Source organism: Mesoplodon bidens (assembly GCF_964165515.1).
Source record: "Mesoplodon bidens genome assembly, chromosome: 6".
Taxonomy (NCBI): domain Eukaryota; kingdom Metazoa; phylum Chordata; class Mammalia; order Artiodactyla; family Ziphiidae; genus Mesoplodon; species Mesoplodon bidens.
In genome coordinates, this window is record NC_138162.1 from 3698890 (window position 1) to 3712923 (window position 14034).

At 58.3% G+C, this 14034-nt stretch overlaps 1 protein-coding gene across 7 annotated transcripts; it reads left to right on the plus strand.

The window, feature by feature from the left end:
* Positions 1-3322: 3322 nt before the first annotated feature.
* Positions 3323-11273, plus strand: PPP1R26 (protein phosphatase 1 regulatory subunit 26). 7 transcript variants are annotated; one of them, XM_081237649.1, is made up of 6 exons: positions 3323-3433; positions 4204-4426; positions 4721-5018; positions 5193-5254; positions 5372-5492; positions 6559-11273. In XM_081237649.1, exon 6 carries the CDS (start codon positions 7022-7024, stop codon positions 10577-10579), a length of 3558 nt encoding a protein of 1185 aa, XP_081093775.1. In that variant the 5' UTR covers positions 3323-3433; positions 4204-4426; positions 4721-5018; positions 5193-5254; positions 5372-5492; positions 6559-7021; the 3' UTR covers positions 10580-11273. The 7 variants fall into 7 exon arrangements, with proteins under 7 accessions (XP_081093775.1, XP_081093774.1, XP_081093779.1 ...); XM_081237648.1 differs by lacking the exon at positions 4721-5018; XM_081237650.1 differs by lacking the exon at positions 3323-3433 and adding an exon at positions 3750-3794 and having other exon boundaries at positions 4721-5254.
* The last annotated feature ends 2761 nt before the right edge of the window (positions 11274-14034 follow it).

Here is a 14034-nt window from a genome sequence, read left to right on the forward strand (position 1 = left end):
AACTAGGCCCGTGAGCCACAACTACTGAGCCTGCGCGTCTGGAGCCTGTGCTCCGCAACAAGAGAGGCCGCGATAGTGAGAGGCCCGCGCACCGTGATGAAGAGTGGCCCCCGCTTGCCACAACTAGAGAAAGCCCTCACACAGAAACGAAGACCCAACACAGCAAAAATTAATTAATTAATTAATAAACTCCTACCCCCAATATCTTCTTAAAAAAAAAAAAAAGAACAGGGGGAAGGCAGCCTGTGGGCGGATCCTAGGAGACCCAGAACTTGCACAGGGAGGAGCCTGATTGGGGGAAAACTAACCGCCAAAGTCCGCACCTCTTACAACAGGAAAGTTTTGATAAAAACATATGTCCTTCTTGTTCCTCCGATGAAGATCTTACAACATGCAGGAGATACAGCTTCCTCAAAGTTACAGTATAAATGTGTGTGTACGTGCATGTGTGTTCACACACGTGTGCCTGTGTGCACACGCAGGTGTGTGTGTGCGCACGAGCGTGTGTGTATACATAGGTATCTGAAGGTCGGTGGCTTCAGAAAGGAATGAAGAAAGGCTTTCCCTTTCCAGAATCTGTTTATTACCCGTCACACCCTTGGATTTCTGATTTCCACAGGAATCTGTAATTCATGCCCCTCCATGTCTTCAATTGTTCTTATTTGGAAAGTTAGCCATTAAATTGGTGAAGGCTTACAAAATCTCAGCATGGTAAAAGTTGCCCTGGGCCTTACCCCCAAGCCGGAAACCATAAAGGAAACTTCACAGATTTGGTTACACAAATTGAAAACTCGTGCATGGTCAACAAAACAAACCAAAAGCTAAATCCAAAGTTAAAAGAAAAATGACAAACTGAAAAATAAACGAGTATACACTGGAGATGGGCTAAATCCTTAATGCAAAAAACTCTGGAAAAAGAAAAAGACACACGGCCCAAGAGAAAAATTTTAAACGCTCACAGGACACGTACAGGCAATTTTCCAAATGGCCAATAGTAAAATAAAAAGATGTTCTACACCACCACCAGGCAAAGAAATTAAAATCAAAGTGGAAAAGACTTGTTTTACCTGTGAGATTGCCAGACGCGAATGCAAGGATACAGTCCAACCATGCTCCCCACTCAGTGGGTGGACGGTATGTCAGCTGGGCGTTTCTGGAGGGCATTTTGGCCAAAATGCATCCCAGTCCTCAGCCCAGGCGAGGTCTCTTCTAGGAATTTACCCTGAGGAAAACTCAGCTGGCTTCCAAGGATACATCAGCAAAGATGTTCATCACAGCACTATTTAAAAACTGTGGAAAGGGACTTCCCTGGTGGCGCAGTGGTCAACTATCCGGCTGCCAGTGCAGGGGACACAGGTTTGAGCCCTGGTCCGGGAAGATCCCACATGCCGCGGAGCAACTAAGCCCGTGCACCGCAACTACTGAGCCCACATGCCTAGAGCCCGTGCTCTGCAACAAAGAGAAGCCACCACAATGAGAAGCACGCGCACCGCAATGAAGAGTAGCCCCCGCTCGTCGCAACTAGAGAAAGCCCGCACCCAACGCAGCCAAAACTAGATAAATAAATAAATTAATTAAAAAAAATAAAAACACTGGCCGTGTAGGAGCTTCTAGTAACAGGACTGCTGATGACCATAGTAACATCTGTGTGTCCCTATTTGTGGCTCATTAGGTTATTAATTAGATATCTTTTCCCAAACTTTTGGTAATGAAAGAGTATGACTCATAGTGAGGAAGACAGTGTTTATTAAACAATTCTCTGAAGCATGAATGCTATGTTTTCATGGCTTTCTTGACACTTGGCCCCAAAATTCCCTAGGCGGATAAGGCTAGAAATAGCCCCCTTCTCATTCCTGCAAGAAAAAGCCTCTGATTTTTTTTCTCCTGTCCAACTTCTGGCACTTTTTAGACAGGAAACGAAACCCCAGTTCACCCCGAGATAGGTCTGGGTCAGGGGCACGGAGGCCAGTAGGGATGGAAAGACGGACAGTCTTCATGTCTTGCTTTCAACCTGCCCCTCCCGCTGCCCGGGCTCCCCCACCAGCCCTAGCACCCTGAGTAGCAGTGGGACATCACAGGCCTCCGGTGAAGATCTCTGAGCTGTTAGAAAAATCAAACAAAACCAGAAAGAACTTCAAGGCCATACAGTCAGCGAAGAGACCAGAAAACAGAACCTGTCTTACTGTGCGGGGGTGGAGGGGGGTGTTCCTGGAAGACAGTGCTCCCTCCCCATTCCCAAACAGGCCAAACGCCCAGGACACATGTGTCTTTAACATCTGTTTCCTCCCGTTGGAACCCAGCTGCAGGTACGCCTGTGGAGCTAGTCACAGGGTGCCCCAGCCTCCACAGACCCTCAAGGCCAGGCCAAGGGCCTGCACACGCTCAGGTGCTCAGTGACCATTTCCTGAATGACTGAGGGATGCTCTGCTCTGCCAGGTCCCCTGCGGCTCTGAAGTCCTGGGCTTCCAACACGAGGCTGCCTCCCGAGCTTCCCTGCTGCAGGACCCCGGCCCCTGGGCGGGTTGTTTATCCATTCTCAGCCTCAGGTTCCTTATCCCTAAGTTTGGGGTGAAGCAGGAAACGCAGACACGTAGAAGCATTGGGCAAAGGCAGCAGGAGGCCTGGGCAGCTTTCCTGGAAAGAAGGCTGGCCATGCAGCACTGGAGCTTGGGGTACTGGGGGACAGCGGGGCACAGAAGGATCCGCTGCTTCCAGGAAGCCAGACTTGAGCTCTGCGCAGACTTAAGGCAAGGAACCACCTCCTTCCAGCCGGAGGCACGGTGCTAGGCACACAGCGGACACTGGCCGTGTAGGAGCTTCTAGTAACAGGACTGCTGATGACCACAGTAACATCATCCACGATAAAGTAGCCCATCTGTGCGCCTCCCGGCCTGAACTTCCCACCGGGGACCGCGGAGGCAGGGCGGCGTCTGCCAACTCGGCCACTGACTCAGCGCACGCCCCCCGCTCCCGGGGCAGTGGGGGCCAGGGGAGAGGGCGCCCAAACAGGGCCCCAGCCTCTGGCCGGAGTGGGCTGGGGGTCAGACATCACTCCGACTACTCACTCCAACCGCACCGGGCACATTTCGGAGGGCCGGCCCGAGGCTGGGGAGGGGCGGGGCGTCTCCGGAGGCTCGGGCCGCCTCCGGGCTGGGCAGGCGCGGGGCGCGAGCGCGAGCGCGGGCGCGGGCGCGGGCGCGGGCGCGGGCGCGGGCGCGGGCGCGGGGCGGGGCCGGGCGAGGTGGGCGCGGGGGCGGCGCGCGGCGCCCGCGGCTCCTCCGCAGCGCGGCCGGCAGGTGGGCGCGCGCTCGCCGGGCGGGGGTCCGGCCGGGCCGCGCGCCTCCCCCGGAACTCGGCCGTGCCATTCCCATGATGCCCAGCCACCGGGCACGGCTTCCGGAGCGCGGCCGCCACAGCCCCGCCGCCGCCGCCGGTAGGTCCGGGGAGGGAGCTCCGGGGGCCGCCCCGCCCCGCGCGCGCGCGCGCCCCGCCCTCCCGCGCGCGCCCCCGGCGCCGGCGGCCCGGCCCCTCCGCGCCGGGACCCCGCCGCCTCCCCGGGACGCGGCGCGCGGCCGAGTGGGAGGAGGGGGCCTGGCCGGAGGGCGGGCATGCAGGCCGCACCGCGGCGCCGGGCCGCCGGGGTAGGGGCCGCGGCGGGCGGGGCGGGCTCGGTCCGGCGCCGGGTAGTTAGCTGGCGCGGCGGGCGGGGGTCGCGGCCTCAGAGGCGGCTCCTGGCCGGGGCCCCCGCCTGCGCGCGCCCGCGTTCCTCGAAGCCGGCCGGGCGCGGGGCCCAGGTGAGGCGCAGGTGAGGGCCCGCGGCGGGACAGCTTCCGGCGCGGCCGAGGGCCCGGGGCCCGGCCCTCCTGCTGAGATCGTGCCCTGCGCCCCGCCCCGTGCAGCTTCCCGGAGGGTCACCGGGCCCCTCGCCCCCAAGCCCACCGAGCCCAGAATATAACCCGGGCGCAGCCCTGCGTGGAGGCCCGACCCCTTCCTGCCAGAGAACCGGGTCGCCTCTCCGGGCGCCGGGATCCCTTCTGGCAGAGGCTGCGCTGGGAGTGAGCGCCCCCAGGCCCGGAGCAGAGGGCAGGGCAGGGTCAGCCGGGAGGGTCTCGCCTGGCCTCCGGCCCCCCAGGCACTGACAGTGGCCCTGCAGCTTTGCTGGGGAGCCGTCCTTGCTGTATTGTAAAGTCTCATCTTCCGCAGGCCAGAGCCAGAATTCCAGCGCACGCCCACTTCAGGCTTGCCCTCCAGAGAGGGCCCTCCTTCTGGGCCTTGTATCCTGACCCTCACCTCCCTCACCCTGGGGAAAGTCCAGCCTGGGAGGGGAGAGCAGGAGCTGCACAGCATTAATGGCGAAGCCACATCGCGTGCGGGGAGCCAGCTTTGGCCAGGGGATGAGCATCAGCGAGGTTCTGCCCTCCTGGAGGTTGGTGCCTAGACTGAGAAGAGACCCAGGTGCCCTCCTCCACTGTTCAAATTCTGGCACCACATGGCTTTGGGGCGCAGGGCTGGGTGTCCTCACAGCCACCCCCCAGACCTGGTCCCGGGGTTCTCGAGGAGCAGGGTGGCAGTTTGACAAAGACGGAAGCTCCCAGGCCTCAGCCCACAGTCTCTCCAAGTCCAGTTTCGGGGATGATTCATCTCATGTAGGTGATTGTTTTAAAGCCACAAGCTGTCGCTGGAGACGCTCTCTGAATTTTTAACCTCATTCTTGCGCCAGGTAATTTGACAGTTCAGAAAACTGCCCACCAGGAGTCCGAGCTCTCCATGGCCATTTAAGAGCTATGAACATGGTCCAGGTGATGAGCAGAGAGCAGTGCTTTTCCTTCCGCCCACTCTGTTACCTGGAGTGGAAACCGCTGCAGCTTGGGTTCATCCTTGGGCCCACTTTTTCAAATAGCAGTGCTGTTTAAGAAGTTGATATTCTTTATGTAGACTCTTCACGGTGCAAGACCTATGCAGATGTCTTGTAATCTCTGTCCTTTTGCCAAGGCAGCTTGAATAATGACCACAGCAAGGTGGGCACAGCCCAGTGAAAGAGCCCTCCCCCTCCCCACTGTTGCTCCCCACTGCCCTTGGGAGGGAATCTCCCTGGAGGGTGGTGCTGTGGGAGGGATCGTGGACTGTTACGGGTGCTCACATCTGAGGACGGATAAATAGCCTCACATGTTCCCTGCATCACCGTCCTACAGGATCAGACCAATGACCCAGGAGAGCTGGGAATTAGTTGCGGTTAAGTGTATTTGGCCTCAGGGTAAGTTCTTCCAAAATTGAATTTTGAGCCCTTAATGTGATTTCTTTCCCCAAAAATATTTACCAGCTGTAGTTTCAGCCTCTGAATTAGGTCTCTGATTCTCTTTAATCTTGGCAGTCAAAAGTCTGTTTAAAAAGTGGGCACAAGATGCTACAGCGTAGAGGTGGGGGGACGAAGACCCAAGCCCTGAACCGTTCTGCAGACGTCACACTGAACCTGGACTTGAAGAGAATCACAGGTAAATGCAGCAAATTCTTTTACATTGTAGTCTCACTTTTTGAGCATAAACAGTAGTAGCAGAGGACTTCCTTCTGAATTGATTGTGCCCTCTGGTTAATTGCTGGTCCCACCTGTTTGGGCACATCTGTGCCTAGGTGGCTGGGCTAGGCTTTCCTGGAAAGGACTGTGGTGTGTAAACACAGGATTCTGTGCTCGTCAGGAAGGAAGCTCCTGGGGGAGAAGGATCTGCATGGGAAGCAAAGCAAACACACAGGCCACTTCCGGCCACCCCCCCAAGGCTCCAGGGTGGTGACCGCCTTGCCTGGCACTGTTTTGGGTTGGAACTCAATTTCCCTGTTTGCACAAGCACTGCCAAGCTCCTCTTGCATCTCGGCTACTTTGCATTCCAGTTTGCAGGGGATCGGGAGAGGTCAGAGAAACATGGTAAGACCTGACAGTTATGTATTTCACGTCTTTCTAATCGGCTGTGTACAGCCTGCGTTATGTTCCCCTCCCCGGCGGTGGTCCCAGACCTGTAGTGTAAATGCTGTTGGGAGCAGGTCTTCAAAGTGTCCCCAAGACTATCCCAGTGGTTCTGCCGACCCAGCCACATTTGGTCTGAGATACAAAAGCTGTGGAGAAACCACACAGTATGAAAAGGGGCGCCTGACTGTGTTTGGGGCAACTTCTATATTAATTACCTAAAAATAATCATGCGGTCCCGTGAGACCATCTGGCAACTATACATTCGACGTTTTAAAATAAAGAGGGGGGCTTCCCTGGTGGCGCAGTGGTTGAGAGTCCGCCTGCCGATGCAGGCGACACGGGTTCGTGCCCCGGTCCGGGAAGATCCCACATGCCGCGGAGCGGCTGGGCCCGTGAGCCATGGCCGCTGGGCCTGCGCGTCCAGAGCCTGTGCTCCGCAACAGGAGAGGCCACAACAGTGAGAGGCCCGCGTATCGCAAAAAAAATAAATAAATTAAAAAAATAAAATAAAGAGGCGTTGGTATAAGTGACTCTTTAAAGTTGTTTGGGGAGATAAGATAAATGTTTAAATACTCCCATCAAGTAACTTCTCATTTCAGGAGCTGCTGATTCGCGTCAAGGTGGGACCTACCCACGACGTCTCGCTGAACCTGGATTCATACTAGTTGTTCTTTTCCACCTGCAGAGAAGCACCGAGTCTTTATCTCACTGGCACCTCCTGACAACTTTTGGAGGTAAATAAAACCTCTGTTCCTGTACCGGAGAAGATGGACAGAGGGACGGGGAAAGGACACTCATGTGAGCTCCCGCGAGCTCGCTGCGGGTGGCTCGGAAGCATTTTCTCATGAAGCTTCGTGGCCGTCCTCCATCTACAGCCAACAGAGATGAGACCCGGGAGCCGTGAGTGACTTGCCCTGGGACCCGCGGCCGGCTGGACCCTCACCAGGCCCACCGCTTCTCCGTGACCTGACCTAGGGCGCCATCCCGGCGTGCCTTGTCCTCCAGGATGTGAAGCAGGCAGAGGAGCAAAGTGCCGCCTCTCTGCGCGTCCCGTCGGCTAGGATGTTTCTCATGAATGCCCCTCCTGTGCTCGCTCTGCCGTCCAAATGGGAGGCCTTTGGCCCACCCGGGAGCTGTAGGTTTCCCGGATGCTTCTCGGAGCCGAAGGAGGGCGTCTCGAGAGCGGCGGTGAGCGCCAAGGTGCAGATGGTCATCAGCACGCTTCAGGGAGACGGGGCCACCCTGGGCATGAGCGGCGAGCATGCCCGGCCGAGAAGCCAGAGGGCGGAGAGGGGCCGCGGCACCAGGCTGGCTACCAGCCCCGCCTTTGCTGCCTGTGGTCTTGCTGCTGGGTTTGACCCCAAGGGGGAGGAGGAGGCCGCGGACCTTGGCCCCCTGGTGCTGGATTCGGACAGTGATGATTCCGTGGACCGCGACATTGAGGAAGCCATCCAGGAGTACCTGAAGGCCAAGAGCGGAGCCGCCCGGCCTCCCGCAGCCAGTCGATGCCAACCAGAGCCGCCTCCGAGCGGCACCCCGACCGCCCTGTGTCCCCCAGACCTTGCAGCTGGCCCTGCTGGTGTCCCCAGCAGCCACAGGGGAGTCGGCGAGGACCGGGGCTCTGCCTCGCCGCGCAGTGTGAGCAGCGAGGACTCCTTCGAGCAGAGCATCCGGGCGGAGATCGAACAGTTCCTAAGTGAGAAGAGGCAGCACGAGACCCAAAAGTGTGACATTCCTGCAGACAGAAAGCCAGACCCCAGTGACAGCTTGGCCCAATCGGCGTCTAGGTCCAGCAGAGAGCCGACGGGCAAGGCGTACCAGCAGGAGCTGGCGGGCGCCTGTAAGGAGTTCACCTTCCGAAAGCCTCCCAGGTCCACAAAGGCTGGCGCACTGCCCAGAGGCCCCAGGTGCAAGGTCACCATTGAGCCCGCCACGGCTGCAGGCCGCCTTGCAGAAGCAGCCCCTGGTAAAGTCGGGGTCAGGAGGGGCACCGGCTCAGGGAAGAGGGGAAGGCGAGCCAGGAGTGCAGCCCTGGTGCCTGAGGCGGCCGACTCAAGCAGCGATGATGGCATCGAGGAGGCCATCCAGCTGTACCAGCTGGAGAAGAGGAAGGAGGCAGGTGGCGAGCTGCCACAGAGGGCCCTGCCCGCAGAGAAGGGCCCCGGGCCCCCTGCACACGGCACGGGCCTCTGCACCAAGAGCACCTGGCTCGAAGCCCACGGGAAGACCCCGGGCAAGAAGAAGCCGGTGGCCACCAAGGCTGCGGACCTCAGCCCGGGTGGCCTGGACCCCGACCACCCCTCCAGGCCTCCCAGGGAAACCGTGGCTCCTGCACCTCCAGGAAGTACAGCTGCCGAAAGCAAGTTTATGGACGGGTCCCCGTGCCGCGCAGACACATCCGCGGAGCTGATGTGCGCTGAGGCAATCCTGGACATTTCCAAAACGATCCTGCCGAGCCCCCTGGAGGGCGGCACCAGATCCCCGCCCGCCAGCCCACTCCTGTATCCCCGCGACGTGCCTCCCTGCTCCGACGGTGATAGCAGCTGTGTGGACAGCGACGACAGCATTGAACAGGAAATCCGGACGTTCTTGGCTCTGAAGGCGCAGTCAGGGGGGCTGCTGCCCAGGACGGAGACATGCCCGCGGCTGGCACACAGCCCGCTGCTGCCGGCCGGCCTCAGCGCCTCGGCCTCCAAAACGCCAGGCCTGTCGCTGAGCTGCAAGAGGAAACGCGGAGCAGGCAGCACCGCCGTGCGGCCGTGCGCACCCAAGAGGACCAGAGAGACGGCCGAGGCGCAGGAGAGCGCCCGGGACGCCGACCGCAGCCAGGGGAGAGCGCAGCCCAGCAAGGGGAAAGCCAGCGAGGCCCCGGGAAGGGAGGGTGAGACCTGGGGCCAGCCTCTCCCCTGCAGGACGGGCGTGCCAGGTGATGAGCGCGGGGCCCCGGTCACGCAGGGTCCCGTGTTGCCAGGCCCCGGGAAGGCGGCTGAGGCGAGGCGCGTGGATGAGAAGGAGAGCTCCGAGGACAAGAGCAGCTCACTGGACAGCGACGAGGACCTGGACACGGCCATCAAGGACCTGCTGCGGTCCAAGCGGAGGCTCCGGAAGAGGTGCAAAGACCCCAGAGCCGGCTGCAAGAGGGTCAGGTTCAGCACCACGGAGACGCGGTTCCTGGATAAAGTAGGGCGCTTCCCGAAAGACTGGAAAGACCGGAGCCCACATCTGCTGAAAAGCTGCCTCTCAAAGTCCAAGAAAGAGAGCCCGGGGAGACCCTCGCACGTCCTCTGCCGAGAAGCAGTGAGAGCGAAGCCAGATGGCGTGGCGGCCGCGGACGCGCCCCCGGCTCCCCAGTCCAGGGGCCAGGCCGCAGGGAGGAGCCTGTTCTCTGGTGAATCGGAAGCCCGTGAACTTGATGGTCCGGCCCCAAGCCCCAGTGCCCTGTCTGATGACAGTAGTGCTGTAGACAGTGATGACAGCATTGAACTGGAGATTAGGAAGTTTTTGGCCGAAAAGGCCAAGGAGTCCGTGAGCGGATCAGAAATTCAAGGAGGGGGCCCCACCGCTCTCGGGACAGGGAGCGGGGGCAGACCAGAGCTGCCATGCCGGAAAGTGCCACCTCCCGGCCCGGCCCTTCAGCCTGGCATGTGCACTCGGAGCCAGAGGTGCAGGGGGCCCTCGCAGCCGGCCGAGGGACCAAGGGGCCCGGGCAGAGCCTTCGCTCCGGCCGGGAGGAGCAGCCCCCGCGCCGAGCAGGCCTGCATCCCTGCAGCCCTGGCCAGATGTGAACTGGTGCCGCCCAGGAGCACCAGCGGGACTGCATCTGCCAAAGGGTCACCAGCCAGTAGGAGAACCGCCTGTGCGCCCAAAGATAAGAGCCCGAGGGGGGCTGAGGCCGCCGGGGGGGAAAGCGCATTGGGTCAGCTCCCGAGCTGCATGGAGGCTGGCACTCGGGCAGAGAGCCGGAGCTCACTGGCACGGACCCCGGGCGCCGAGCGAGAGGGGAGGCCCCGGGCCGGCCTCTCCCTGCCCTGGGCTGACTTCTCCCCCCAGAGCCGCCTGCAGAGCACCTGGGCGCTGAGCACGAAAGGCGGGGACGCGGCGGCGTGGACAGGGGGCCTCGGGGGCCAGAGAGAGAAGGGGCTGGAGGGCCAGGCTCGGGGCTCGCCCAGCCTCGCCATGGACCCCAAGAGAGGCCTGCCCTTTGCCGGCTTCTCGCCACTGCTCTCCACGCAGCTGTTTCACTTCGGGAAGAGTGTCTCCTGGGGGGGGAAGCAGGCCAGCCTCTTCAGTCCCCCGCTGAGTCTGCCTCTACAGGGCCCATCCTTCTCGGCCTTCCGAGAGACCCAGGCTGGCCACGGCCCAGTGTTCGGAAGCTCACACTTGCTGGTGAAGCAGGAGGGTGGCCGCTGGCCGCCCAGGAAGTCCCAGGCAGGGCTCAGTCTGCCCGACAGGAGGAACTCGGGGCCGGAGGAGAGCATCTTAGACCTGCGGTACAGGCGGAGGGGTGTGGATAGAGACGAAGACCAAGAGGCCCTGGGCAGCGACGCCAGCGAGTTCAGTGATGCGTCTGTGGAGGAGGGCGGCAGCCTCTTGGCCAAGGGCCCCGTCCTCCAGCTGTGAGCACGCTCCTGGCCGCGGGAACTGGGCGAAGCGTGTGTGTGCCGGTCCCTACGTGTCACACACTCCTGATGAAGGGGCGGAGCCTTGGAGGCCCCTGTACAGCCTGTATATATATGTACAGTAACGCGAAAGGATGTTTTTATTTAACGGATGTGTCCTGGTAAATAGGATTTTTGTAGGCTTTTTGTAAATTATTTAAAGTGCTGTAAAAAATATTTTTGGTGAATACCATTGTTGGATTTGGTAGGGCGTTCCTCGGGGCAGTTTTCCGTGGTCTCCGCACTAGTCTTAGATCAGCAAACACTTGGGTCCGACTGTCCCTGCACTTGGGGTTGATCGCTGGTGGCCATGGCCAGTCGTGGCCACAGTTCGGGCCCGAGGAAGGCAGCAGCTGGTGCCCCGCCTGAGACGTGCCACAATGCCCCAGCGGTCTTGGTTGGGACACTCCTGGACAGCACTTCTTTCGTAAAAGAGGCCACAGGCCCCCAAGAGGCCCGAGCATGTCTTCAACTGGAAAAGCGTTTCAAAGCACAATGGCCAGCGAGCAAACCGGCCATGCCAGTGGCACGTAGAAATCCTGAGTGAGATCTCAGGGCTGGTCACTAGTTCACACCTGAAGCCTGTGTTGTTCAATGTCCAGTCCTGTTCACTTATGACATGATTCTACCAGCTCAATAAACCTCTTTTTATACAGGAGCTGCCGTCCTTCGTTTTTAATCACAGCTCCAAAAAGGTACCAGGCAGCCCGTGAGTTTTAAATGCCCTTGTCCTGATCCGTGCAAAGCAAAGAGGCAGCGGCTGCTTCATGGGTTCTGGCGCCCGGAGTCCTGAGGACCGAGGACAAAGCCCACCGCCCTCCGGGAACTGGGCTCGCTGGGGCTGTGCTCCACCGGCAGGGCCGTGCCTGTGCTCTCGGTGTGTTTGAGCGGCGGTGCCATGCACACAGGGAAGAGCGTGGCATCCTGTGCCTTGTGCTCTGAGGCTGCTGCGGTGCCCACAGGTACAGATGAGGCAGGTGGGAACCTGCACACGTGAGGCTGAGCACTGACGTTTACCCGCGATCGTCCAGCAAACTTTGATCGGCTGCCCCGAGTGTGACAACTCATCAGTTTAGCTGCAGTGGGCCTGGAGCAAGGTTTAATTTGCAGCTGAAGTTGTTATTCTTATGTGCAAGTGAATTTTCTACATGTTGTGCCCCCCTAGGTCTTAGCAGGAATTCACTTCTGTACCCAAATGGGGACGTGTGCCAGCACCCACAGTCAGTGTCCACTGGGTCAGATGCTGTGACGAGCAGGCCCTGTGGACTCCGTGACCGTCCGGTGCCTACACGCTGTGCATTCGATATTTCCGTTCTCAAGTATTCATTCACTTAAGTGCTTCCAGGAAAAACAATTCATTCATCCATGCTTTAAATTTCATTTAATTTTGAAGGAGTGCTTTTAACACTTGAAAACAAAAATCAGCTTGTTTTGTATATAAGAACTGGATTTTTGGTTGGTTTTTTTTTTTTAATGCTAATAAATCAAGCACTGCTCACAAATCAGTTGATGTAGTCTGTCCTGTGCAGAGTGGCCTTTGCAGGATGTTGACGTGAGAACCCAATGTCTAGGACCTGCCACTGTTCTCCTGTGCCATCGTGCATTTAGTCCTGAGCACCTCTCTGCTCCTGCGGCCCATCCCAGTCTCCCCCAGACCCTTTGCACCTTCCTCTCCCCCTGCCTCCCTAGCCCCGGTCTGTGTGCTTACTTGGCAGTGCAGACCATGCCTGGTTTTCACAAGCTGGACATTAAACGTGATTGTGCGGGCCCATCCCTGGATTTCCAACAAGCCACGCTGCGTGAAAGCTTTTGCCTTCCCTCTCCCCAACATCCTAGGTCAACTCTGGCCCACACTGGGGCCAAGGTCCGAGGTCCCCCTGCACCCTGTCTGCAAAGGGGGCTGCAGTGGGGGCAGACGGGAGCACTGTCACTTAGTGATGGCTGTCTGTACGTTTGCAGCCCTGGTACAGCTCCTCCGATGATCCAGGCCCGACCCTGCATCTGTGCATCACAGCATCCCCGGAGCTGCTGCATGAGATGGTACATGTGCCCGCACTTGTAGGAAGAGTCTCGGGGAGGATGTGTTACCAAATCAAGCTGTAATTACTAAGACCTACAGATAAGTCCGAACCAAAGAGCCCCTCTTGCTTCCCAATGGGGAGGGGGTGGGCGTCTATGTACCTGGGGCCACAGGTTCATTTCACCTAATGCAAAGAAGGGGGAGAGACCCGGTTTTTGAGGCGTCTAATGCTCTGGGTTAGGTCATCCTGGGGCCACTGTGTCGCTGCAGGAACTGCCCCCTTTTCTGGAAAGAATGGGCCCGTTTCAGAAGTCCCAGCAGAATAGGATGGGAGTGGGAAGAGGGGGAAGTCCTGGAGGTTAGTGTTCGACGTTCACCACCCGTGTCTCTGCATCAAGGAGAGGATCTTCCTAAAGAGAAGAGTCATGGGCTTCCCTGTTAGCGCAGTGGTTAAGAATCCGCCTGCCAATGCAGGGGACACGGATTCGAGCCCTGGTCCTGGAAGATCCCACATGCTGTGGAGCAGCTAGGCCCGTGCGCCACAACTACTGAGCCCACGTGCTGCAACTACTGAAGCCCGCACGCCCTAGGGCCCGTGCTCCTCAACAAGAGAAGCCACCGCGGGCTTCCCTGGTGGCGCAGTGGTTGAGAGTCCGCCTGCCGATGCAGGGGACACGGGTTCGTGCCCCGGTCCGGGAGGATCCCACATGCCGCGGAGCAGCTGGGCCCGTGAGCCATGGCCGCTGGGCCTGTGCGTCCGGAGCCTGTGCTCCGCAACGGGAGAGGCCACAACAGTGAGAGGCCCACATACCGCAAAAAAAAAAAAAAAAAAAAAAAAAAAAAAAAAAAAGAGAGAAGCCACCGCAATGAGAAGCCCGCGCACCACAATGAAGAGTAACCCCGCCTCACCACAACTAGAGAAAGCCTGCGCGCAGCAACGAAGACCCAATGCAGCCAAAAATAAATAAAATTTTAAAAAATAGAGAAGAGTTGCTCTGAACTTTCTCTTTTGCTCAGAATCCGAGTTATCAACAGGTTTTCCCAAGCTGAGACACACTCGCAGTGGGAAACCAGGCCCTCAACTGAAATACTAGCACTTAATCTGCTCATATAAAAATTATTGCCACCTTGATCCTCCTCTCTCCTTGAAATTAATTTAAGGGCCTGTGTAGGGGGGCGGGGAAGGGGAAATACTATATTACTTGCAGAATCTTTGAGGTTTCTGGTGTGCTGTGTGCTGAACAGAGGGATTATTTTTCCCAGTGTCAACATATTTTACTATGTATTTGAAACCATTTAATTGACTGTAAATAAAAGATTAAATATCACTGAAGAAAAATAGACAAACAAATGAAAATATACTTTTAGAGTAAGAAGTTACTGGTTTTAAGCCAACT

Excerpts from the sequence above, each read along its gene's own strand:
- PPP1R26 (XM_081237649.1), top strand. The coding sequence starts at position 7,022 with ATGTTTCTCATGAATGCCCCTCCTGTGCTCGCTCTGCCGTCCAAATGG.